This window comes from Eutrigla gurnardus (genome assembly GCF_963514095.1).
Source record: "Eutrigla gurnardus genome assembly, chromosome: 20".
Classification (NCBI taxonomy): Eukaryota; Metazoa; Chordata; class Actinopteri; order Perciformes; family Triglidae; genus Eutrigla; species Eutrigla gurnardus.
In genome coordinates this window covers 7988673-8016179 of record NC_139931.1, presented here as the reverse complement: position 1 = coordinate 8016179, position 27507 = coordinate 7988673, and the positions used below count along the sequence as shown (strand labels likewise).

At 43.7% G+C, this 27507-nt stretch overlaps 2 protein-coding genes, 2 long non-coding RNA genes and 1 pseudogene across 5 annotated transcripts; 4 read left to right on the top strand and 1 right to left on the bottom strand.

Moving 5' to 3' along the window:
• On the top strand, positions 1–9970 carry LOC311031240 (sterile alpha motif domain-containing protein 9-like). Its single transcript, XM_084037424.1, has 3 exons — positions 1–82; positions 804–870; positions 4084–9970. Exons 2-3 carry the CDS (start codon positions 867–869, stop codon positions 8691–8693), a joined length of 4614 nt encoding a protein of 1537 aa, XP_083893550.1. The 5' UTR covers positions 1–82; positions 804–866; the 3' UTR covers positions 8694–9970.
• Positions 9971–10523: 553 nt separating this feature from the next.
• LOC311031442 (lysosomal alpha-glucosidase pseudogene) lies at positions 10524–12608 on the top strand (annotated as a pseudogene). Its single transcript, XR_014599360.1, has 3 exons — positions 10524–11449; positions 11584–11735; positions 12362–12608. The product of XR_014599360.1 is annotated as a lysosomal alpha-glucosidase pseudogene (transcript).
• An 85-nt stretch (positions 12609–12693) lies between these two features.
• Positions 12694–13193, top strand: LOC311030668. Its single transcript, XR_014599006.1, has 3 exons — positions 12694–12794; positions 12882–13001; positions 13102–13193. It is a non-coding gene; the product is annotated as an uncharacterized lncRNA (long non-coding RNA).
• An 88-nt stretch (positions 13194–13281) lies between these two features.
• Positions 13282–14511, bottom strand: LOC311030669. The gene is made up of 2 exons (XR_014599007.1): positions 14317–14511; positions 13282–13684 (listed from the first exon to the last, which is right to left on the bottom strand). It is a non-coding gene; the product is annotated as an uncharacterized lncRNA (long non-coding RNA).
• A 5452-nt stretch (positions 14512–19963) lies between these two features.
• On the top strand, positions 19964–27155 carry LOC311031244 (sterile alpha motif domain-containing protein 9-like). Its single transcript, XM_084037430.1, has 3 exons — positions 19964–20028; positions 20660–20726; positions 23878–27155. Exons 2-3 carry the CDS (start codon positions 20723–20725, stop codon positions 27123–27125), a joined length of 3252 nt encoding a protein of 1083 aa, XP_083893556.1. The 5' UTR covers positions 19964–20028; positions 20660–20722; the 3' UTR covers positions 27126–27155.
• Positions 27156–27507: the final 352 nt, after the last annotated feature.

The window sequence follows — 27507 nt, the reverse complement described above, 5'->3', positions numbered from 1 at the left end:
TGCAGCCAAGCAGACTGTTATCGTGAGGTCCAGTGAAGAAGAAGCAGCAGTCTTGACGTTACTCTGTCGCTGTTAATCTAAGGTAAGGACAATGTTCGGCTATGTATTTATGTATTATAATTAATGTAGACGGGCGGAGCGGGGACATGGTGGAAAATAGGCGGGAACAGAACATTTTGGAGTAGGGACTGATTTGTTTCATGTCAAGAAATGGCGACCACAATCTCTAGAAAGTGTTTTTCTAAAGTGCATGCATTTTACTTTCGCTCCCACCACTTTATGTTTCTTACATTGGTCTTTAGGGGATATTAACTAATTAATAACGTCGTTCCAGAAGACAATTACAGCATATCTGGGAAAATAAACGTATTTTTGTTTTGTTTTTTGTTTTCGTTTCAGGACTCTACACTCCCTACGTTTTTAAAGCAAATATTTGTATATTAACAATGACTCATGATTAATTGTATGTGAAAGAGCTCTCTCTCTCTCTCTCTCTCTGTCTCTGTCTCTCTCTCTCTCTGTGTGTCTCTCTCTATATATATTCTCTGAGGAAACCGGTCAGATAAGAGCGTAACATTGAAATGTAAAATGTATCATCCCGGCTACTCATTTCGTTATACAGACACCACATTTGTTTAAGTCCCTGCCCTCAAGATACAGATCAGAGACATTGTACTTGGTGTATTGTACTTCCTGCTATTATAATATGAATTGATTCAGATTGGACCCGTCTCTTCCACACATGTCAAAATGTCTTTCTCCGCCGCCCTGGCAGTAATGAAGAATGATCTTATATCTTGCAGATGGAATGTGATGATCGTAAAAACCAATGTTGATCATGTGACGAAGAAAGGAGAGCAAAAATCATGGGTGAGTGAGTGAAGTGTTTTATGAGACGTCCGTCCTTCTTTTCAGTACAAGGGGCCGCAGACTTTGATATGTGTCCTGTGATATGTATGTTTTTGGCTGGATCAAGAGGGCCACCCCTATAAATGGCTCTGTGGCTAGGTAAGTAAGTAACTAGCTGATCAGGTTGCACCAGTCGAAGCTCCTCACCAACATTATATTTAGTCAACACAACACTGTGTGACATATATTAGTATGAAACCAGTATTCATAAATTGTAGACTATTAACAGGGAAGTATCGCAGTATTGCGTACAGCGGTACTAACGCCACAATAACAAAACGGGAAGGATATGTCGAGTGCTTCCTTCGCTTCATCAACAACCGTGTTTGTACTATCACTCAGCTCTGCAGTCCCCCTCAACTATACAGGACATTTTAGAGTCTTTCAGCACATTGTTTTGGTTCTTCCAACCACCAAAATTAATTTAACTGCTTGTTTTTGTTAACCTCATTTCAGCAAAAGCACTTTGATAGTACCAGAGTAACATTTTACATCGGTTGCACTGGTGTGTCTCACTTTTTAATTAATGTGGACTGGAGCATAATTTGGGTGCACCCACCGCATAGAACATACATGTTGTAGAGACAACGGTATCCATTTGTTGATGTCCATATGTGTTAGTCTCTCTTGCGCTGAGAGAGAGATAATAGACAATTGTTTGCTTGTGAAAAAATGGAATATCCCAATGCAATTCCAAAAATATATATGTCTGATTATTGGTTCATATATAAGCTCAATTATATTACTTCTGAAATATTATGGTAAACAACGATCAGTGTTGGGAGAAACGCGTTACAAAAGTAATGCATTACTGTAATGCACAATGCTCCGTGTGACTCAACACTATGTTAATTAAGCGCTGTTGTTAGCAGGCTCCATGAGCTGGACACCGACTCACGGAGCGGCTCCATGGCGGTCAGAGCGCAGCCGACCCCGGCAGTCACACCGAGGATCAACAGCTGAGGGGTGGCGGCGAGGAGGCGGAGGCTCCGATTCTCCCCGTCGGTTTTTAACCGCTTTTATGTCTGCGTCATAACGCTTTTGGTGCGAGTTTAAAACAGTAGGTTTATTTCAAAACGCGAGCGTCAGACGCTGTCAGAGCGTTTATGAACAGTGTTTTAGAGCTCCCCTAAATGTCTCAGGTAGGCTTTCAGGTAATTTCGCAGCATACAGCGCCTTCAAGGTGATTAAAAAAGACGAACGGCAAATCTGGAATGAAAAATGGCCCTGTTATTTCATCCCCGAATCCCATTCATGAACACAATATCTAATATCAGTTAACGAGTCGTTTTCCGTTTCTCGTTTTCTGTTTTTTAAACGAATAACGGGATACGAGTCATTTTCCGTTTTTCGTTCTTTTATTTTGAAGCGAAAAACATCACATCCTGCTGTGTAATGAGCTGCATTGAACACAAGAAGATCTATTGAGAACAAAAAAATCCATATTTTCTTTTATTTTGGCAAAAAGTAATGCAAAAGTAATGTAAAAGTAGTGTAATGCCTTACAATTCAAAGACAGTAATATTGTAATGTAACTAATTACTTTGAAATGACAGTAACAAGTAATAAATAATGCATTACGCTTTTGAAGTCACTTGCCCAACACTGACAACGATGCAATATAATCAGGCAAGCAACATAATGACGCCTAAAAACTGTATGTTGTTTCAGTCAGCCATACCACTAGGTGGCAGCACCTCTCCTTTATGCACTGACCTGCAGAGGTTACTCTCTGGGTGCAGTCGAATAGTCTTTTTTGCTTAGGAAGGTTCCTAACTGAAGAAGTGACCCGGAAGTAAACAAGTGGCCGCCATGATAAGAGCTGTTCGGATTCTCTAAATGCAAAGGAAAGGAGCTCCAATGCTTCCTTTCAGAGCTCCTTTAGCATAGGATGCAACGGACCTTCCTATGCGAAAGGAAAGGAGATCACGCCGACCCACAATTCTTTGCGAGAGCAACATTTAAAGTGCCGCACACCTCGGCTTTGAAAACAAAGGATATGTGCATTTACATATTTAACAATGACTTTCATGCAGACATATAGCAATTGGAATAGTGATGATAAATGTGTGGACAGTGATAATAATTGAATGGTTTTTATTTATTTATTTCAATCATGTTACAAATGTTTGACAAAAACTAAACTAAAACCATAAATGAAAAGTAAATAAAACAACGGTCAAACAGAAAGGAGGAGCTGCTGGACCTGAAGCCGGTCAGTGAACCAGCTGTTTATAAAACCAACATGTGGAGAAGTGGACGATGTGCTTTTTGTAGTCCATTATTGTAGTTTCTCCAGTGCAGACGCACGTCAATCGCCGGTGCCGATCATCAGCTGTCAATCATCAGCGGCCGCGTTATAATGACGTAGCTTAGTGAAAGTCCGGTCGGATTGTCTGAGCACCGCGGCCGACTATTCCTAAGTCCTTTTGAGTTCTCCTATCGCCTTTCCTTAACCCCGTGACGTCTTCCCCAGAGGTCAAGGAATAGGAGATAGGAATAGGAGTTAGGACCTTATTTTTTGACTATTCGACTGCACCCTCTCTCTCTCTCTCTCTCTCTGAAACGGGCGTCACACTCACTCACTCAGTCACACACACACACACTCTCTCTCTCTCTCTCTCAGCGGCGGCACCAGAAAATGATTATTGGGGGGGGGCAATGAGGGGGTCTGATTGTTCATAGGAGGTGCTAGTGAATTCTGACACCAACAAATAATACTATAATAGATATAGAGTATTTCAAGGGGAGGGGGGGCAAAAGGGGGGGGGTGCAGCCTTTGACAGGACCCTGCTTGCCCCCCCCCCCGCGCCGTCACTGCTCTCTCATCATGTAATCATGTAAATGATTGTAAACAGGAATAAAGAGATTAAATGAGTATTTACTCATTTAATTAAGAACTTTAGTGTAAAATGATCAGCTTTTCTGGGTAATTTGATAATTATTAATTTAGAGAACATAATTGTCTATCACGATATCTCGATTTATGATTTAATAACAATGAAATTACATTGAAAGACAATAATTTATCATATTGAATTATGACTGTTTTATTAAACATCTCTACATTTGAATACTGTGCCTGAATGTGGAAGACAACAGTAGTGCTTCTCTGATTATTTATTTATTTCTAACCAAACCTTTTGTGTTTTTCTGTCCTTTCTCACCATACAGCTGATGAACTTGAGCAGTCCCCCAAGGGATGGACTGAATCTCAAGTAAGCAACTGGCTAAGGTCCATTGGAATTAAGGAGCAGTACATAGAAAAGCTCTATGAGGAAGAAGTAGATGGAAAAATCCTTCTTGCACTGGATGAGGACTTTTTGAAGTCGAAGATTTGCATGAAATCGGGGCCTGCTCATTTGATTATTCAAAAGAGAGACGAACTCATCAATTCCAAGCAAAAGTCTCAAGAGAAGAAAAAAAACACCAAAAAGGTTTTGGAACAGAAAAACAGTAATCCAACATCTCTTCCCACAACAAGCGAAGGTCCTCCAGCAGAGATTCCTGAGGAAGATCAAGTGACCTTAAAGGACAGACAAACAGCTCAGGAAAAATGTGTGGTGATGTCAAAGGAAGACTGCAGACCGCGGCCATTTGATCAAGAAGGGGTTGATTTCGTATATGTGAAGCACAGAGTCCTGCAACCGGAATCGGGGGCTTTTAATTTGACATCTCCGTGCCATGAATTCAAGTCTCTTTCTGTGGCAGCTGAGTTGGAACGCACAAGACTCCAAGCTAAGTTTGCCAAAGAGGTCCTTAAATTTGCAACTGGCTGTATGAATATCAGAACGAACGGTACAATACACTTTGGTGTTATGGACAGCAAGGAGGACGCAGGATATGTGCACGGTGAGATAATTGGCATCCCTGTGCAAGACAAAGACATTTATGTAGATGCTTTGGACTACATTGAAAGGAGTTTCTCCTCTGGCGCGGAGCACGTACGCCAGTGTGTACGCCCGCCAAGGTTCATTGAGGTTATAGATCAAAATACTACAGAAAAAAGGTATGTGGTTGAGGTTGACATCATGCCTTTAATAAGTATTGTTAAGGGCAAGGTGTATGAAGTTCGTCTGCCAAACTTCAAAGAGACGTCGAACAAAGTAGAATTTGAGAAAGAAACGATCCTGCGGAGGGTGGGATCAAAAACGGAGCCAGTGAGAGACAAAGACATAAGTGATTTCTACGAGCGAGTCAAAGATCGGGATGCCCTAAGAGAGGAAGCAGAGAAGAATCAATTCCGGTGTGCTCCAGACTCCTCCCAAGACCTCGGAAGGAAACTCAACATGCTAATGACGAGTGGGAAGAAATTCATCGAGAAAGATAAATGGTTCATATTTGTCACAAACAAATTCAACCCTGATGACCTTTGCAACATTGATTGGCTGCTTAACATGGCGGTGTTCTGTGTGTTTGACTTCGACCCAGACTCAAAGATCAAAGGTCTTTGCAGTAAATACCTTCAGCATCACGTTGCAAACATGCATTCTCTGCAAAGCTACAGGATGCCCGATGACATGAGCGTCAAAGAATTCACGAGCCACTTGCATCTGTTTGAGCAAACCAGTTGGATCTTTTGTAATGGCCGTTGCGACTTCAAAGGAAATGAAGCTTCATGTGACAAAATGACTTGGATCAAGACAAAAATGACTTTACTGTGGGAATCTGTGTCTTTGATCTGTAAACAGATCTTGCCAAAAGGGACATTCCAGGTCATCTTTCTTCTCACATCACCAGTTGAGAAACCACTCTTGCACACCTTTAATGTGTTTTTCGCCAACATGGAAGGCCATGAAGACATCATCTGCATCTGTGAATCAGAGAAAAACTTCCAGAAGTGGCAAAGCTTTGCAGAGGGGTCATGTGGGGAAAAAACTCTGGACAATTCCAGTATTGTCGGGATGAAAATGAGTCACATTAATGCAACGCTGCAGAAAATACAACCTGTAAAAGCATGTGCCAGCAAACACTTGCCGGTCTTTGTGAAAGGGACATGTCTTCTTGAAACGCACAAAGAGGAACAGATGTATCCTCTGGAAATTCTGACAGTCGATCATTGCGATGAAACAAGCAAAGAATTCATCGATGAGGAGAAGGAAAACATTGACCATCAGTTCTACCGTGGTGGGAGAATAAACTGGTTGAATTTCTGGCTTGCTGAGCACGGGCATGTTGGAGAGATAATTGAAAGAGATGCATATAAAGAGGTTTCCAAACTTCTCAATGAGGCTTTGAAGTGGAATGCAGATCAAACTCCGGTGAACAGTATAAACATCTACCACCATCCAGGAAGTGGTGGGAGCACTGTGGCAAGACAGGTGCTGTGGAACAACAGGAAAGATCTTAGGTGTGCACTTGTGAAGCCGACATACTCAGCTGCTGTTGTGGCGCAACATTCAGTTGAACTAAGAGAATATGAGGAAAAAGATCCACAGACGTGTCTTCCTGTGCTTCTCCTCATTGAAGACTCGGACAAAGAATATCTGGATGATCTCAGGAACGAACTAGAGTTTGCCGTTAACACCAAAAGAATCCAGTATGAAACTCTGTGTTTCATCTTGTTGAGCTGCAGACGATCCCATGTCCCAGAGAAGAGATGCAGGGAGTCTCCATTACAGAATGTGTCTGTCACTCATGCACTGTCTGATCAGGAGAGGAGAAAGTTTGCCGGAAAACGAGAGGCGCTTGAGGAACGATATGCACCGAAATTCATCCTGACGTTTGTTTTGATGAGTGAAGGATTCAATGAGAAGTACGTTCAAGAGTTTGTGGAACATTTGCTCCAGGGCATTAACCATCAATCTGTTGTCACTCGCCTCATTCTCTATGTGGCTCTGCTGAACACCTATGTTCAAAACTCTTTCATCTCTCAGTCCCATTGTCAAGCCTTGCTTGCCATCACCATCCACCTGGAAAGGTTTCGCCAGCATGAGTTTGAGAAATCCCTCAGTGATCAGGCTAAACTTGTGTTCTTGCACCTTAGAGATGAAAATACGCACATTGAATCAATCCGAATCATCCACCCGCTCGTTGCAAAGGAAATTCTCCAACAGCTGTTGGGGAACCAGCAGACCCGAAGCAGTTTGGCAATGGATTTTCTCTGTGACGACATGCTTTTTGAGCACAGATTTGGAAGGGACGAATATCGGTCATTTTTGAGAGCACTTTTTATGAGGCGATCCAGGATAAGCAAAGGTGACGAATATGATAGCTTTTTCTCTCCTTTCATTGAGCACGTGTGTGAAATTGAGAAAAGCCCAGGCAAAGCAATGGAGTTACTCAAGAAAGCTTTTGAGCGTTTCCTTAAATGTGCATTTTTTGCACAACAACTTGCTCGTCTTCATTACACTTATGAAAAGTTTGAAGAGGCAAAATACTGGGCAGACACAGCAGCCAATCAGCTGCCCAACAACTCATACATACTTGACACCAAGGGGCAGGTGTACAGGAAATGGTTCCAAGCAAAATGCAAAGCAATGGACGGTGTCCAAAAGACAGCCCAAAATACAGCAGATGCTGTGGAGACTGCGCTGAAAGCCATTGAGTGTTTTCATGAATGTGAGAAAGCAGCTGATGCAGACATGGAAAACGTCAGCAGCTCATGGTTTTTCTCTGAAGTTGAAGTGGGATGCAGCCTGCTCAAACTGATCTCTTCATTACAAGTTTTTGCAAACCGAACCAATGGCCATTCAGAGTGCATGAAGTACCTGTTAACAGAGTACATTCCTGAGGAAGTTAAAGATGCTTGGGAACCATTTCATGGCCGTTTGAAAGAACTCAACAAGACGATGCAAGATGCCTTGGAATGGATATCTGAGGACCTCAGTTACTTCCAGACAGACATTGGTATAGATGGAGAAGAGCCTCCTGAAAGTCCTGAAGAGAAGATAAGTCATCCACTTAAATGGTTGGCAAAGAAATCTTCAGAGTACGGGAAGTACTTCAGTGAATCTTATTCTACTGCACATCAGGGGCAATTCGACCCAGCCAATCTAACTCCTTTCCAAAAACGCATGATGATCTATCATCTTGGTGGGGGTAACATAACATCCATTCTGTCAAAGCTAACTGACCAGAGGGAGGCGGTACGTCTTCTCGAGACCATCCTTTCTCTCTACCCCAGCAATCCAAAAAAGGCCAAATTTGGTCAAAGGGATATCATCAATTACATAATGGCCCACCTTACTCTGAACTGCCTGTCACCACACACTCAACAGGTAGCTTCTCTGAAAGATCTGCAGGCACTTTGCCATCAGTTCCCAACTGATAAAAGGAAATGTTTTCCAAGTGCCCTGTTCTTGCTTACATTGCTATTCTGGCCACAGGATGAAGACACCCATCACGAGAAAGAAACCAAATATGAAATTGTGCAAGAGGCTGTTGAAAACCTGGATAAAGACTACTGGACCAAGAAGAAGGACATTCCTCAGCGGAGAAGAAGAATTTACACCCATTTTTTTCTGGGCAATGGCAATGGACTGGATAAATTTGTCCACAAGAAAAGAATTGAAAAAGTCACACAGGGGATCTCAGTCTCTGAGAAACGCATGAAATGGTTAAGGGGTGAGGCCTGGAAAAAGCCTGAGCTTGCCACAATGCTGAAATGTGTGTCTGGATGGACTGAAGAGGGAGTGGTGTACCTTGAAGGCCCCAAGAAAAAGAAGTTCAGTATACTGCCTCTCCATGTACCATCAGTGCCTCATAGCAATGAAAACATCACGTTCTACCTGGGATTCACATTCAGAGGCCCTGTTGCCTACAACATCATTGTGAAACAGTAGTTTGTTTTTTAACAATGGTCATGTTCCTGAAGCATGGGCCTAGAATCCGCCTCATTAAGAGCAAGAACAATTGAAAAAGAAAAAGATCTGGTCAAAACACAAAGCTAAGTTTGGTATATGCATTTTACCCTCTTGGTTCACTCATTTGTCACATCACGCATCGATTACTGCAATGCCCTCCTCACTGGACTCCCCACCAAACTCATCAACAGACTGCAAATCATTCAGAACTCACCCGCACCAAATCAGCTGACCACATCACCCCTGTTCTCATCCAACTTCACTGGCTCCCGGTACAATACCGCATCCACTACAAAAACCTCCTCCTCCTACCATGGGTGCCCGATCCTTCAGCTGCTCAGCACCCAGGCTCTGGAACCCCCTCCCCCCACACATAAGACAGTCGGACACCATCACAACCTTCAAGTCACAACTCAAAACTCACCTGTTCGAATTGGCTTACACTCTATAATTGGACACTATGCACTTCACTTGTTTTTATCACACTGTCTTGTTTTTATCATGTTTGTTTTTAAATTTTTTAAGATTTTATACATTGTAAGGTGACCTTGGGTGACATGAAAGGCGTTTCTAAATTAAATCTATTATTATTATTTAGAAATAGATATGCATGTAAATTCGCTGAAAAATACAGCTAGTGTTGTAAAAATAACATCATTTTTGTGTATATATGAACATGGGCAATGATATGATTTGCTTTTTAGTATTTTCAGATTGTATGTAGATCCAGTTCAGATGGACTACAGTTCACAACTAGCAACTAAATGCATTCCTAATGCAATTGAGTATTTGTGTGTGTTTCCCAATCGGTGTTATCATTTGGAAACTGAACTAGACAGAAAAAAATGCAGATTAATTTTGGTTCATAGTGGAAACTGTACTCAATCTTCTGTTTTCCAGGATACAACAGGGAAAGCAATGGAATTAAATGGAAACATTTCATGGAAATTGTGTGTTTTAACAATAAATGTTCAAAACGGATAAACTGCAACATGATGAACATTTGCAGAAGAATGTGTAAATATATTGATGTGCAACAAAAAACATGTAGTAGAGTGTGGAATTTAGTGGTTTTATGTGCTTTATACAAATTATGAAAACACACTTGTCCTTAAAAATGAAACAGTTCCTCTTCATTTATTGCTATACTTTTTATTTTATATACTTACATTGAATGGTTTATTTTTTATAGTAACATGAACAAATGTTTGACTGCAAACTGTGGTGCATGTCACCGAATACAATAAACTTGTTTTCTTCAATTTTTGTTTTATGTCGGCGTTCCTTGAAAAACTACATTGATCGTTAAAATTCTACTGATAGTGATCACCTTTCAGAAGATATTAATTTATAGTCGGCAACTGACAGACTTTAGGGGAACGTGGAGCGTGGGGCTTTAGAAATTTGAAACGTTCTGGACTAGTTGACCTGGTTTTGGGACTGACAATACATGATTGTTACGCAGATTGGTAAAACAACCTAATTTAAAGATATTTCATAACTTAAAGTGAGTTTTTACGGAATACAACCATGTGAAAATAACAGCGTTTGTTTTATCTAACATTACTGTATTACTCTAATAAAAGCTATTCAAATTCGGGCATTATCGGTATGCGATATCGGTAATATCAAGTTCAAGAGAGTCTCATTTCGGCGTAAACCCACCTCAATAACAAGCACAGTCTTGGGAGGAACACGTGTCCCCTTGGCTGTATCCCATTGGCCAAAAGTTCTCTGGCTGGCTCTGATTGGACATTGTAACCAGGAAGTGGCGAGATAAACAAGCTTGTTTCACAGATGATAACGCTGATGATCACACACACGGAATTCTCTGTGGTCATCAGATTTACAGGTGTTCGCCACAATAATTTAAATAACTTCGATAGCATTTGTTGTATGTATGTATATTTGCTTTCCCTGAGAAAAAAACCTTTATGTTTTACGACTGAAATTTCACAGCCGTGGTTGTTTTCTTTAAATCGCAAAGAATACAGGAAGAGAAAGGAAGGGAAGTAGCAGCAGTGGTAGTTTTTTCCTGACTTAGTTTTGTCCTAGTATGCTTGCCCTAGTTTGATGTTTGTGTCCACTTAGCTCCGTCCACTGCGGTTTTTTTGTTGCAGACAACTTATTTCAGTCAAATACTACTTACTCTGCGGCCTTGCAATGCTACTTATTTTATACCACTTCCTGCACGTTATCTGGTTGGGCAGAAATGCTAAAACTATAGCCCCTGAAGCGCTGGATAGCTAATTCCTAGCTAACGGCTAACAACCTTCACGGTAGCTAATATGCTCCCTCTCGCGTTTGCACTGTCCGCATGTTTGTATGTCAACTTTGTTTCTGTCCACGAGACCACACCGGTTAGGCCAGAAAACGCACACGAAAAACGTTCAGTGGGAGTCCACCCTGGCATCTCCCGAGATGCTAATATTTCCAGAGACATTGAATGCAGCGTGGACCCGGACGGCCGGTTCGACTGCGCCCGGGACGGGCTCCTGAGCCAGAGGCAGTGTGAGGAGAGGGGGTGCTGCTATGCCCCTCTGCCTACCTCTGCAGGACCACCATGGTGCTTCTACCCCCGTGTGTACCCCGGGTACAGAATGAGTCCCCTCACCCCCACCATGCGAGGCGAAGCGGCCACGCTGACCCGCGACACACCCTCATATCTCCCCAGAGACATCTCCACGCTGCACCTAGAGGTCCTGGAGGAGACTTCGGGCTGCCTGCACCTCACTGTGAGTACCCAATAGTACAAGTGTCAAAAGATGTAGTTTGAGTGGCAAATATGTTGCAAGATATAAAATGTGTGGCCTTTGAGGTGGCAGATTTAATTGTATGAGATCAATCATAATATATGTTTTCTCTCAAGTTAAAGGACCCATCGTCTCAGCGATATGAAGTTAAGCTCCCAGCTGACGTTCCTCAGAGCAAAGCTGATAGCCAAGACGCCCTCTTTACCACTGAATACCAGTCTGACCCATTTGGCTTCATAGTGCGGCGCAAATCCAATGGAAGGGTGATGTGAGTACTTCTGTTCACTTGCATCCTCTAGGAAGGTTTCTATAGAAGACATCACAGTGATGGTCTGTATAGCCATAAGTAGTAGTCTTAATTGGACTTTTAATTTTGCATTCATAATGCATATCTATATGATTGTCATTTCTAACATTTGTAACATAGATGGCTATACAGTCAGTTAGTAAGTAAGTAATTAAGTAAGTAAAGCAGCTGCACCTCTGATGTATCATGCACTTCAATGCGTTTCACTCTCTTTTGTATTTTGCAGCTCTCTATATTTCATTTTCTCATACCGTTTTAGTATATGAGTGTATTCTATTTTGCTATTTATTTCATTGACAACCTCAGAGAGGTATTAATTGAACTATATGTTTATCACTGAGGTCTTGGTTTGCACTTTGTGTTGCACTAGACTGCATTATATTAAAAATGTGTTGTATAGATAATACAGATATCAATAATACAGCAAACAGGAGCTAATAAAGTGACTAGGGAGTGTCTTCATTTCCAAGCTGATTTTATGAGCCTTGGATAACACAACTGTGTGACATGAGTGATGTCATACGTTTCTTCATTATTATCATCATGAAGTGCCTGTTAGTTCATTGTCATGTTTCCTGCCTGTCCAGCATGAATACAACGGTTGCTCCGCTGCTGTTTGCTGACCAGTACCTGCAGCTGTCCACTGCACTGGCCTCCTCCCTTGTGTCTGGCCTTGGGGAGCATTACACCTCGCTCCTCCTGCACCTTAACTGGACATCTCTGACTCTCTGGAACAGAGACATGGCGCCTCACATGAGTCTTATGAACAGCCCCCACGTGGGGTCCAAAAGCTCTTTGCTGACACCCAGAAGAGACCTGAACACAGCAAAATAATAAGAAAAGAGAAAACACAGGGTTTGTAAATGTTGGCACTTGTTTATCTCTCTCTTTGTGTGTAAATGTAAATGTAAATCTTTCTACAGGCTGATGCTAACCTCTATGGCTCCCACCCGTTCTACATAGTGCAGGAGGAGGACGGCTTGGCACATGGAGTTTTTCTTCTCAACAGCAATGCAATCGGTACAGAGCTATCTTTGCCAATAACACACACACATTTCCTTCATGTGAGCAAACTATTGCTGAATACCTTTCCAAATCTCTCTGCAGAGGTGACGTTGCAGCCGACCCCCGCTCTCACCTGGGTGGCTATCGGTGGAATCCTGGACCTGTACGTGTTCTTGGGTCCTGACCCTCAAAGTGTGATACGACAGTACCTTCAGGTCATTGGTATGTCTTTTTCTGTTGTATATTTGAAGAAGCCCTAAGGCGATCTGATAAAGAGTGGAGGTGTTTATATGTTTCCCTGTTTCCTTGTATCTATCCCCAGGCTATCCTATGATGCCTCCTTATTGGTCATTGGCCTTTCATCTGTGTCGCTGGGGTTACACGACCTCTATTACAACCCGGCATGTGGCACAACGCATGTCTAACCCTCTGTGATTCACTAAGATCACTTAAGATGAACATTGTGTTCTAATTCGTCTCAAGGAGCGAGGGAAGGTAAGTATGTAGTAAACACAAGTATATTTATTCTCGAAACATCAAAATCAAGTTGAGAACAGTTGAGATTCAAAATCCCCAATGGAATCAAAAATAAAAAAATAATAAACAAAAATAAAATAAATTGTCCTCTCAGCTTGTAGCTGTTCTGATGGTAAAGTTCAATGTGTCCAGTCAAAAGTTAAGGCGAATCCGTATTCGTGTCACTCCAAGTCTTTTCAGTGTATGTGTGTGTGTTCTACCCGGGTAGTATGTGTGTAATGGATGGTTTCTGCGCTGCTCAGGCTCCAAGTACATGCGACTCTTCATGCAGCGATGAAGGTGAAGGATGTGGTATCCCCTTCGACCCCGGCAGGCCTCGGTTGGAAAACTCGGTTGAAATCACCGTTGATAACGACGCAGATCCAGCACTGGCAACCAACAAAAAAACCAATCTGCATAGACACAAAGTCACCAGCAGTCATGAATTTCTGTAGAGAATGATATCTATCTTCTTCTATTACTCGAATGTAACCAACAATACTGCCCACAAAATAATAGGTAGGATGAGATATTAAAACCTCGAGTCACCATTAATGTGTCTATGTAACAGTACTGTATGAATCATGTTACACAAATCAATTCTAATCTTCATTCAATCATGTTTCTCATTTACATTCACAAAATACATCTCTCATCAATTCAAAAATGAATTTGAATACACCATATTGCAAAAAAATCAGCGAAAACCTGTGTGTGAGCACATATCATGTCGCTTTAGCACACACTGAGCCCCTTTTCACTCACTAACATTGGACATGGCGTCGGAATGACGCAGCGAAAATAACCGTGGCACTCGTAAAATAAATGCACTTTTCCCAACTCAAAACTTAGCATATTGACTCATTACAACATCTTAAGAACATTTACAATCAACTCCGATTGGTTTTATGACATAAGTGTTTAACATCCCGCATTAATAAACAACGGAAAATTCACATCTCATTAGCCGTTAGCAACTTAGCATAGTAGCGTATCGCCATAACATAGTACAACAACTCACCGGAGTCCTCGGTTAGAATACAAAACAAAGCATCTGCTCCGGCTACAGTCGTGCGGGCACTCCCTCGGGAAAACATAAAAAAACGTACAATCGTACTGTGAAAATAAAACCGTACTCTTTCACAACACATCCACAATCTTGCTCTGCAATTTTTCACGGCAGTATCCGTGTCAGAGAAATTCTAGCCTGTCTGTTTCCTAGCATGCATAAAGCACCCTCCTGTGGTCACATCAGGGAACTACAACTCTCTTCATGAAACGACAAAAAAATTAACTGTTGAACATTATTCCATAACAAATACATTTATCCATCCATCCATCCATTTTCTTCCACTTATCCGGAACCGGGTCGCGGGGGCAGCTGCCTGAGCAGGGACGCCCAGACTTCCCTCTCCCCGGACACTTCCCCCAGCTCCTCCGGGAGGACCCCAAGGCATTCCCAGGCCAGCCGGGTGACATAGTCACTCCAGCGTGTCCTGGGTCTTCCTCTGGGTCTCCTCCCGGTGGGGCATGCCTGGAACACCTCCCGAGGGAGGCGTCCAGGGGGCATCCGATACAGATGCCCGAGCCACCTCAACTGGCTCCTCTCGATGTGGAGGAGCAGCGCCTCTACTCCGAGCTCCTCCCGTGTGACGGAGCTCCTCACCCTATCTCTAAGGGAGCGCCCCGCCACCCTGCGGAGGAAGCTCATTTCGGCCGCTTGTATCCGGGATCTTATTCTTTCGGTCATGACCCAAAGTTCATAACCATAGGTGAGGGTAGGAACGTAGATTGACCAGTAAATTGAGAGCTTCGCCTTTCGGCTCAGCTCTCTCTTCACCACGACGGACCGATACAACGACCGCATTACTGCAGCCGCTGCACCGATCCGCCTGTCAATCTCACGTTCCATCCTTCCCTCACTCGTGAACAAGACCCCAAGATACTTAAACTCCTCCACTTGAGGCAGGAACTCCCCCCCGGCCTGGAGGGAGCAAGCCACCTTTTTCCGGTCGAGAACCATGGCCTCAGATTTGGAGGTGCTAATCCTCCTCCCGGCTGCTTCACACTCGGCTGCAAACCGCCCCAGGACATGCTGGAGGTCCTGGCTCGAAGGAGCCAACAAGACCACATCGTCCGCAAAAAGCAGGGATGAAATCCAGTGGCTCCCGAACCAGATCCCCTCCGGCCCACGGCTGCGCCTAGAAATCCTGTCCATAAAAATAATGAACAGAACCGGTGACAAAGGGCAGCCCTGCCGGAGTCCAACATGCACCTGGAACAGGTCTGACTTACTGCCGGCAATGCGAACCAAGCTCCTGCCCCGGTCATACAGGGACCGAACAGCCCTTAGCAGAGGGCCCCCGACCCCGTACTCCCGAAGTACCTCCCACAGAATGCCACGAGGGACACGGTCGAATGCCTTCTCCAAGTCCACAAAACACATGTGGACTGGTTGGGCAAACTCCCATGAACCCTCGAGCACCCTGCGGAGGGTATAGAGCTGGTCCAGTGTTCCACGGCCAGGACGAAAACCGCATTGTTCCTCCTGAATCCGAGGTTTGACTAACGGCCGAATTCTCCTCTCCAGTACCCTGGAATAGACTTTCCCGGGGAGGCTGAGAAGTGTGATCCCCCGATAGTTGGAACACACCCTCCGGTCCCCCTTTTTGAATAGAGGGACCACCACCCCGGTCTGCCAGTCCAGAGGCACTGTCCCCGACTGCCACGCGATGTTGCAGAGACGTGTCAACCAAGACAGCCCCACAACATCCAGAGACTTGAGGTACTCAGGGCGGATCTCATCCACCCCCGGTGCCTTGCCACCGGGGAGCTTCTTAACTACCTCGGTGACTTCAGCCCGGGTAATGGGTGGATGAACCTCCGAGTCTCCAGCCTCTGCTTCCTCAATGGAAGACGTGTCAGTGGGATTGAGGAGATCCTCGAAGTATTCCTTCCACCGCCCGACGATATCCCCAGCCGAAGTCAGCAGCTCCCCACCTCCACCGTAAACAGTGTTGGTGGAGGGCTGCTTCCCCTTCCTAAGGCGCCGGATGGTTTGCCAGAATTTCCTCGAGGCCGACCGATAGTCCTCCTCCATGGCCTCCCCGAACTCTTCCCAGACCCGAACCTTTGCTTCAGCGACCGCCCGCGCTGCAGCACGCTTGGCCTGCCGGTACCCGTCAGCTGCATCGGGAGTCCCCCGAGCCAACCAGGTTCGGTAGGACTCCTTCTTCAGCTTGACAGCATCCCTTACTTCCGGTGTCCACCACCGGGTTCGGGGATTGCCACCACGACAGGCACCGGAGACCTTACGGCCACAGCTTCGAACAGCCGCGTCAACAATGGAAGCAGAGAACAAGGTCCATTCGGACTCAATGTCCCCAGCCTCCCTCGGGATCTGGTCAAAGCTCTCCTGGAGGTGGGAGTTGAAGACCTCCCTGACAGAGGGTTCCACCAGACGTTCCCAGCAGACCCTCACAACACGTTTAGGTCTGCCAAGTCTGTCCAGCTTCCTCCCCTGCCAGCGGATCCAACTCACCACCAGGTGGTGATCAGTTGACAGCTCAGCCCCTCTCTTCACCCGAGTGTCCAAGACATACGGCTGGAGGTCAGATGACACAACCACGAAGTCGATCATTGACCTCCGGCCTAGGGTGTCCTGGTGCCATGTGCACTGATGGACACCCTTATGCTTGAACATGGTGTTCGTTATGGACAAACCGTGACTAGCACAGAAGTCCAATAACAGAACCCCAATCGGGTTCTGATCGGGGAGGCCGTTCCTCCCAATCACGCCCCTCCAGGTAACACTGTCGTTGCCCACGTGAGCGTTGAAGTCCCCCAGTAAAACAATGGAGTCCCCGGTTGGAGCACTCTCAAGTACCCCTCCCAAGGACTCCAAGAAGGCCGGGTACTCTGCACTGCCGTTTGGCCCATAGGCCGAAACAACAGTGAGAGACCTATCCCCGACCAGAAGGCGCAGGGAAACGACCCTCTCGTTCACCGGGGAAAACTCCAACACATGGCGGCTGAGCTGGGGGGCTATAAGCAAGCCCACACCAGCTCGGCGCCTTTCACCGCGGGCAACTCCAGAGTAGAAGAGAGTCCAGCCTCTCTCAAGGAGTTGGGTTCCAGAGCCCAGACTGTGCGTGGAGGTGAGCCCGACTACCTGTAGCCGGTAGCGCTCTACCTCCCGCACTAGCTCAGGCTCTTTCCCCCCCAGTGAGGTGACATTCCATGTCCCCATGGCTAGAGTCACCATCCGGGGATTGGGTCGCCGGGGCACCCGCCCAGGACAGCCACCCAAATCGCACCGCACCGGCCCCTTCTGAACCCTCCTGCGGGTGGTGGGCCTACAGGAGGGCGGGCCCACGTCGCTATTTCGGGCTGCGCCCGGCCGGGTCCCGTGGGCACAGACCCGGCCACCAGGCGCTCGCCTGCGAGCCCCAACCCCGGGCCTGGCTCCAGGGTGGGGCCCCGGCGACGCCAATCCGGGCGACGTAAACTTCCTCGATCTTGTATCTTTCATTAAGGGCTTTGGAACTGCTCTTAGTGTGACCTGTCACCTAGGACCTGTTTGCCTTGGGAGACCCTACCAGGGGCATTAAGCCCCGGACAACATAGCTCCTAGGATCATTCAGGTGCTCAAACCCCTCCACCACGGTAAGGTGTCGGTTGCCTGTATTTTTATAGGGGTTACACATGCACGATGCAAACTTTCCCATGGTGAATGGTAGCGATGATTACAGCTAATTTCTTTCCTATATATGCACGTTTGTTATGTGCACATTTGTTTTTTGAATGTTGTGACATCCTGAGATAGTTGTGGTTATCATTAACACTGCAGACGGGTATGAAACTGGCTCAAACTCACACACGTCCCATATAAGGTCCTGCTGTCTGCTGATGTTAAATAGTCTTCTTGTTGCTTGTATGCCTTCAGACTTAGGGTTATAGTAAAGCAATGCACAAACTGACTTTGACATGCATGATATACATACATACATATACAAAATACTGTAGTGGGTGGTGAAGCATTGTCACCCTTTGAGTATTTCAGCGTCAACCGGTTCTCTTCGGACTTTGAAAATATTGATAGAGACTCAAATGTATATAAAAATGTGTATGTTTTTCTCTTCTTTGGCAGATCTGCGGAAATTCCGCTCCTATAAGGGTGGGTCGGTTAGAGACCTGCTGTGTGCGATGAGAAACAAGGTAGGGATGTATTCTCAGATCCTCTCAGGCAAAGAGAACCCAGTGAGTCGGAGACGCTCCCACCACCACATCCTTCTACACTTGACAATGAACCAGTGTGAACTGAACCAGAGTCAGGTAGACCCAGCACAGACGGGAGGGGCAATTGCCTTCAAGAGTGGACACAAAGTGGGATTTGGTTGCAGCACCGTCAGCTGGTGAGGACCAGGCCTGCAGTGCCTGGGATCCACCGCTAGATACTGTATGTATTTTTTTGTATAAACTGATTCAGAATTTGAATCCTTGATTATAAATCACTTGATGTGGCCGATGTGCCTTTTTTTCTTTTTCTTTTTTTTTTTAAAGATATTGCTGTACGGTATTGTTACAGATCTTTAAAATTGACTATGCTAAATGTGCTTGATTCCAGTTAATGCTGCTAGACTGCTTCTCTTTTGTCAATCAAGACTATTGCGCTGACACGGTAATAGCAGACTGTTCCAAAGGTTGTTCAGGGCGCCACCTGAAAACGGTATGTACTTTCAATCTCATGTGATTATGTGGACAAATATGAGTCTTAGAGGTCAGGCTGCAGAACTCTCATTTAATAACTTGTCAATGGTGTCAAAGTGAAGTTGATGACTTGCACATTAAATTCTATATTTTTTTTATACTAACATTTTGCTTGTTGATTGATCTTGCTGTATCTGACGATGGGAATTGAGGAATATGGAATATTTAACTACAAGTCGTGCCTAAAAGAAGTCAGTTACATTCAGCGCACGTTTATTTACAGATGCTGTAAGCAGCTTTAAGACTCACTCGGCCCTCTGTTGAAGTTAATTCATCTTAAATTGAAATGGTGTCTTCCCACATTTAGTTGCGTTACAGACTAATAAATTGGATATACCACTGTATATGCCACTATTCTACACATAATTGTGGAAGAAATGGTGACCCAAACCACCTTCACAACCCTGCTTTTGGAACCAAAGTTGTGCTCTAATGGAATAAACGCTGTCTTATCTTAAACCAAGACAGAAATATTATTGTAATTATTTGAAAACAGGTTCCTTTTTTTTTTCTTTTTCTTTTGTCACTTTAAAATCTCTGTGGTTGCAATACTCTCCTAAACGATATTACTTAAGTACAATTTGGGCTCTTCCTCTTTATCAATGCAGGACTTTTAAACATGGGATTATTATTATTATTATTATTATTATTATTATTATTATTATTATTATTATTATTATTATTATCATCATCATTATTATCATTATTATTATGGTCCTACTGTCACATTTACATAAGAACATTTGAACACATTTGATTTTGATGACGCAGTGGCAGTGTGGTATGCGGAACCGCTGTTTCAACTTGTCCTGGACCTTCAATGCATTTCTCCATAAAATGAAACCTGTGCGAGTTCGAGCTGCGCAGGTGCAGTAGGTGCAGCCAAGCAGACTGTTATCGTGAGGTCCAGTGAAGAAGAAGCAGCAGTCTGTGTTTGACGTTACTCTGTCGCTGTTAATCCAAGGTAAGGATAATGTATGTATTTATGTATTATATATAATGTAGACGGGCGGAGCGGGGACATGTTGGAAAGTAGGCGGGAACAGAAGATTTTTGAGTTGGGACTGATTTGTGCTCCCACCAGTTTATGTTTCTAACATTGGTCTTTAGGGGATATTAACTAATTAATAACGTCGTTCCAGAAGACAATCACAGCATATCTGGGAAAATAAACGTTTGTATTTTTTTTTTTTCGTTTCAGGACTCTACACTCCCTATGTTTTTAAAGCAAATATTTGTATATTAACAATGACTCATGATTAATTGTATGTGAAAGGGCTCTCTCTCTCTCTCTCTCTCTCTCTCTCTCTCTGTGTCTCTCTCTATATTGTCTGTAGAGGAAACCGGTCAGATAAGAGCGTAACATTGAAATGTAAAATGTATCATCCCCGCTACTCATTTGGTTATACAGACACCACATTTCTTTAAAGTCATGTAAACCTCAAGATACAGATCAGAGACATTGTACTTGGTGTATTGTTCTTCTTGCTATTATAATATGAATTGATTCAGATTGGACCCGTCTCTTCCACACATGTCAAAATGTCTTTCTCCGCTGCCCTGGCAGTAATGAAGAATGATCTTATATCTTGCAGATGGAATGTGATGATCCTAAAAACCAATGTTGATTATGTGACGAAGAAAGGAGAGCAAAAATCATGGGTGAGTGAGTGAAGTGTTTTATGAGACGTCCGTCCTTCTTTTCAGTACAAGTGGCCGGAGACTGTGATATGTGTCCTGTGATATGAACATTTTTGGCTGCATCGAGAGGGCCACACCTATAAATGGCTCTGTGGCTAGGTAAGTAAGTAACTAGCTGATCAGGTTGCACCAGTCGAAGCTCCTCACCAACATTATATTTAGGCACCACAACACTGTGTGACATGTATTAGTATGTGCAACACCTTAGTATTCATAAATTGCAGACTATTAACAGGGAAGTATCGCAGTATTGCGTACAGCGTTACTAACGCCACAATAACAAAACAGGAAGGATATGTCGAGTGCTTCCTTCACTTCATCACTTGATGTCCATATGTGTTAGTCTCTCTTGCGCTGAGAGAGATAATAGACAATTGTTTGCTTGTGAAAAAATGGAATATCCCGATGCGATTCAAAAACATCTGATTATTGGTTCATATATAAGCTAAATTATATTACTTATAATATTATGGTAAACAACGATGCAAAATAACCAGGCAAGCAAACTGCAGAGGGCTTAAAAACTGTGTGTTGCTTCAGTCAGCCACACCACTAGGTGGCAGCACCTCTCCTTTATGCACTGACCTGCAGAGGTTACACTCAAAAGCCATGAATACACACACACACACACTCTCTCTCTCTCGCTCTCTCTCACACACACACTCTCTCACACACACACACACTCTCTCTCTCTCTCTCTCTCTCTCTCTCTCTCTCTCTCTCTCTCTCTTTAAACCATTACAGAATGGTAAAACTATATAAGAAATAAAGTAATTGCAAACTAAGGAATTGGCTCCAATACATTTCAAGTGTTACCATTTTTGTCAGTTCCCATACACATTGGTCATTTCTTAACACATCATGTAAATGATTGTAAACAGGAATAAAGAGATTAAATGAGTATTTTCTCATTTACAGTTTTTCTCGATTGCTAAGACACATTTCTCGAAAGCTGCTCTCCTTTTCTCTAAACTGTGAACACAAAACCCAATTTTCAAGCTACATTCACAAAACCTCAAACTCTTCTTGCAAAACCAAACTTTCAACTCAAAACAGTTTAATCTGTGCCCAAAACTGAACTCTCACCTCAAAACAGTTCAATCAGTGCTCAAAACTGAACTATGTTGTCAAATCGTGCCCCGAGTCAATCAAAATTAAAAACACTACAGAGCAGTCACTAAACACTACATAGAAAAATAGAAAACACAATGCTCAGGACATGAAGCTGTATAAATAAATGTTAATTGTTCACTGTAGCCTAAATGCATGTTGCAAAACAAAAAAACTGTTTATTTAGCACTTGTACATAGTAAAAAATCCTGTGCATTTACACGTAGCACTTGTACAGTACAAAAACAAACAGAAATCCTTTGCATTTACACGTAGCACTTGTATAACAATTCAACCATATATATTTAGTTGAGACGTTAATATGCACAAAAGATTCTTTTGGGATGAAAGCGATACTATTAGACAGGTGGTACCCTCTACAATGTAAATAAACAAATAAAAAAACGTCCAATGCCTGAAGAAATAATATTCGTTCGTCCCTACTAGACGAAGCCTGCCTTCCTAATAATGGAACTCAGGAGACCACGTAAGAACAATAATGACACGTCGCCACATCCCGACCATTACGCGCGCTCGGTGCCTGTATTAAACACTCCCCCAAAACAAGGTATTGCATACATATAACCCCCAGTTCCCCACTCGTGCAGTCCAGAAATAAACTGAGTCCACGTTGACGCAACCAAACCTGGCACAACAGAGTCCCAATCCCGGAGCTTTCAGGGGACCGCTGCCTCGGAATAATCCACTGTCCAGGAAACAAAAAAATATAATCCACAAAATGTTTGGAGCCGACGTGTAATCCGGGAATCCCAGCGTGATGCGCCCGTTTCTTGGTGGCGCACCGAAACAGGAGAACCAAAATTAAATGAAAGAAAAATAAAGTTCATGTCATCACTCCCCAGACGCGATTTCGGCCGTTTACGCCAATCGAAGGAATGTTTTTATTTATTTATCAGTAGCTGCAGACAATGCTGGTGCCACGCTCACACACTCCTGCTACTCCCCAGATTCCGTTTTTTTGGTCGCCCCGGCTCCAGCGCACCCCTCCATAATAAAAAGTTTTTGGTACACCTTCACCGACGCACGGGAAAACAGGAGCCTAACTTGAAATAACCACCATCATACCACCTTTTCACAGAGGAAAATTAACACACATAACAGGAAATATATACATGCCTTTCTACACACAATCCACGTATGCATTGCATTTACGTTTCCCCACTTTCATGCCTATTTCCCGCTATGCTTTCTCTATGACCTCAATTTAATGTGCCGTGTCACACTTGTACAGTACAAAAACTAACAGAAATTTTGTGCATTTAGCACTTGTATACAGTAAGTCTACGTAAACAAAGTACAAAAATATACATGGAATACTAGGCCTACAAACAGTTAGACTAACCCTCCATTACAATACTACAGTACATTGGCACAGTGATGTACTGAAACACATATTTACTTACAGTATACTGTGGTACAGTATATAGTATAGTCATACAGTAATTGCTGTCAACATTTACATACTATAATGTCAAAAAAGGTAATCACCTGTTCTCTTCTCTAAATCTTCGGATTATGGTGGACACAGTGAATCTACTGATGTTTGGTTGTACCCTTTGTCCGGCCTCCCTCATGCTGATACCATGGACAAGAACATGGTCAATCACAGTAGCTCTGATTTCATCAGATATAACTGTTCTCTGTCTTCCCTGACCACCTCGACCACCTCTCACACGAACTCCTCCTCTCAGATTTCTATCCATTGTAGTGCCTCACAAACCAGTGCTCTCTGAATATATGTTCCCTCACATCGTTAGCCACAAGTGTGATCAATTTTGAGTTGTTGTGTTCAACCAGTGACACCTGTGCTTTACTTGTGTTTGACTTTTGCCACCTGTGCTCACCATTATGCAACACAGGTGCATCACAATGAATTTGAATACTGTGCCTGAAGTGTGGAAGACAACCATAGTGCTTCTCTGATTATTTATTTATTTCTAATCAAACCTTTTGCACTTTTCTGTCCTTTCTCACCATACAGCTGATGAACTTGAGCAGTCCCCCAAGGGATGGACTGAATCTCAAGTAAGCGACTGGCTAAGGTCCATTGGAATTAAGGAGCAGTACATAGAAAAGCTCTATGAGGAAGAAGTAGATGGAAAAATCCTTCTTGTACTGGATGAGGACTTTTTGAAGTCAAAGATTTCCATGAAATCAGGGCCTGCTCATTTCATTATTCAAAAGAGAGATGAACTCATCAATTCCAAGCAAAAGTCCCAAGAGAAGAAGAAAAACACCAAAAAAGTTTTGGAACAGAAAAACAGTAATCCAACATCTCTTCCCACAACAAGCGAAGGTCCTCCAGCACAGATTCCTGAGGGAGATCAAGTGATCTTAAAGGACAGACAAACAGCTCAGGAAGAAGTGTTGATGTCAAAGGAAGACTGCAGACTGCGGCCATTTGATCAAGAAGGGATTGATTCCTTATATGTGAAGCACAGACTCCTGCAACCGGAATCGGGGGCTTATAATTTGATATCTCCGTGCCATGAATTCAAGTCTCTTTCTGTGGCAGCTGAGTTGGAACGCACAAGACTCCAAGCTAAGTTTGCCAAAGAGGTCCTTAAATTTGCGACTGGCTGTATGAATATCAGAACGAACGGTACAATACACTTTGGTGTTATGGACCGCGAGGAGGACGCAGGATATGTGCACGGTGAGATAATTGGCATCCCTGTGCGAGACAAAGACATTTATGTAGATGCTTTGGACTACATTGAAAGGAGTTTCTCCTCTGGCGCGGAGCACGTACGCCAGTGTGTACGCCCGCCAAGGTTCATTGAGGTTACAGATCAAAATACTACAGAAAAGAGGTATGTGGTCGAGGTTGACATCATGCCTTTAATAAGTATCGTTAAGGGCAAGGTGTATGAAGTTCGTCTGCCAAACTTCAAAGAGACGTCGAACAAAGTAGAATTTGAGACAGAAACGATCCTGCGGAGGGTGGGATCAAAAACGGAGCCAGTGATACACAAAGACATAAGTGATTTCTACGAGCGAGTCAAAGATCGGGATGCCCTAAGAGAGGAAGCAGAGAAGAATCAATTCCGGTGTGCTCCAGACTCCTCCCAAGACCTCGGAAGGAAACTCAACATGCTAATGACGTGTGGGAAGAAATTCATCGAGAAAGATAAATGGTTCATATTCGTCACAAACAAATTCAACCCTGATGACCTTTGCAACATTGATTGGCTGCTTAACATGGCCGTGTTCTGTGTGTTTGACTTCGACCCAGACTCAAAGATCAAAGGTCTTTGCAGTAAATACCTTCAGCATCGCGTTGCAAACATGCATTCTCTGCAAAGTTACAGGATGCCCGGTGACATGAGCATCAAAGAATTCACGAGCCACTTGCATCTGTTTGAGCAAACAAGTTGGATCTTTTGTAATGGCCGTTGCGACTTCAAAGGAAATGAAGCTTCGTGCGACGAAATGACTTGGATCAAGACAAAAATGACTTTACTGCGGGAATCTGTGTCTTTGATCTGTAAACAGATCTTGCCAAAAGGGACATTCCAGGTCATCTTTCTTCTCACATCACCAGTTGAGAAACCACTCTTGCACACCTTTAATGAGTTTTTCACTGACATGGAAGGCCATGAAGACATCATCTGCATCTGTGAATCAGAGAAAAACTTCCAGAAGTGGCAAAGCTTTGCAGAGGGGTCATGTGGAAAAGAAACTCTGGACAATTCCAGTATTGTCGGGATGAAAATGAGTCACATTAATGCAACGCTGCAGAAAATACAACCTGTAAAAGCATGTGCCAGCAAACACTTGCCGGTCTTTGTGAAAGGGACATGTCTTCTTGAAACGCACAAAGAGGAACAGATGTATCCTCTGGAAATTCTGACAGTCGATCATTGCGATGAAACAAGAAAAGAATTCATCGAGGAGGAGAAGGAAAACATTGACCATCAGTTCTACCGTGGCGGGAGAATAAACTGGTTGAATTTCTGGCTTGCTGAGCACGGGTATGTTGGAGAGATAATTGAAAGAGATGCATATAAAGAGGTTTCCAAACTTCTCAACAAAGCTTTGAAGTGGAATGCAGATCAAACTCCGGTAAACAGTATAAACATCTACCACCATCCAGGAAGTGGTGGGAGCACTGTGGCAAGACAGGTGCTGTGGAACAACAGGAAAGATCTTAGGTGTGCTCTTGTGAAGCCTTCATACTCAGCTGCTGTTGTGGCGCAACATTCAGTTGAACTAAGAGAATATGAGGAAAAAGATCCACAGACGTGTCTTCCTGTGCTTCTCCTCATTGAACACTTGGACAAAGAATATCTGGATGATCTCAGGAACGAACTTGAGGTTGCTGTTAACACCAAAAGAATCCAGTATGGAACTCTGTGTTTCATCTTGTTGAGCTGCAGACGATCCCATGACCCAGAGAAGAGATGCAAGGAGTCTCCATTACAGAATGTGTCTGTCACTCACGCACTGTCTGATCAGGAGACGAGAAAGTTTGCCAGAAAACGAGAGGCGCTTGAGGAACGATATGCACCGAAATTCATCCTGACGTTTGTTTTGATGAGTGAAGGATTCAATGAGAAGTACGTTCAAGAGTTTGTGGAACATTTGCTCCAAGGCATTAACCGTCAATCTGTTGTCACTCGCCTCATTCTCTATGTGGCACTGCTGAACACCTATGTTCAAAACTCTTTCATCTCTCAGTCCCATTGTCAAGACTTGCTTGCATTCACAATTCACCTGGAAAGGTTTCGCCAGGATGGGTTTGAGAAATCCCTCAGTGATCAGGCTAAACTAGTGTTCTTGCACCTTAGAGATGAAAATAAGCACATTGAATCAATCCGAATCATCCACCCACTCGTTGCAAAGGAAATTCTCCAACAGCTGTTGGGGAACCAGCAGACCCAAAGCAATTTGGCAATGGATTTGCTCTGTGATGACATGCTTTTTGAGCACAGATTTGGAAGGGACGAATATCGGTCATTTTTGAGAGCACTTTTTATGAGGCGATCGAGGAAAAGGAAAGGTGACGAATATGATAGCTTTTGCTCTCCTTTCATTGAGCACGTGTGTGAAATTGAGAAAAGCCCAGACAAAGCAATGGAGTTACTCAAGAAAGCTTTTGAGCGTTTCCTTAAATGTCGATTCTTTGCACAACAACTTGCTCGTCTTCATTACACTTATGAAAAGTTCGAAGAGGCAAAATACTGGGCAGACACAGCAGCCAATCAGCTGCCCAACAACTCAGCCTAGGGTTTTTCTCTGAAGTTGAAGTGGGATGCAGCCTGCTCAAACTGATCTCTTCATTGCAAGTTTCTGCAAACCGAACCAATGGCCATTCAGAGTGCATGAAGTACCTGTTAACAGAGTACATTCCTGAGGAAGTTAAAGATGCCTGGGAACCATTTCATGGCCGGTTGAAAGAACTCAACAAGACGATGCAAGATGCCTTGGAATGGATATCAGAGGACCTCAGTTACTTCCAGACAGACATTGGTTTAGATGGAGAAGAGACCCCTGAAAGTCCTGAAGAGAAGATAAGCCATCCACTTAAATGGTTGGCAAAGAAATCTTCAGAGTACGGGAAGTACTTCAGTGAATCTTATTCTACTGCACATCAGGGGCAATTCGACCC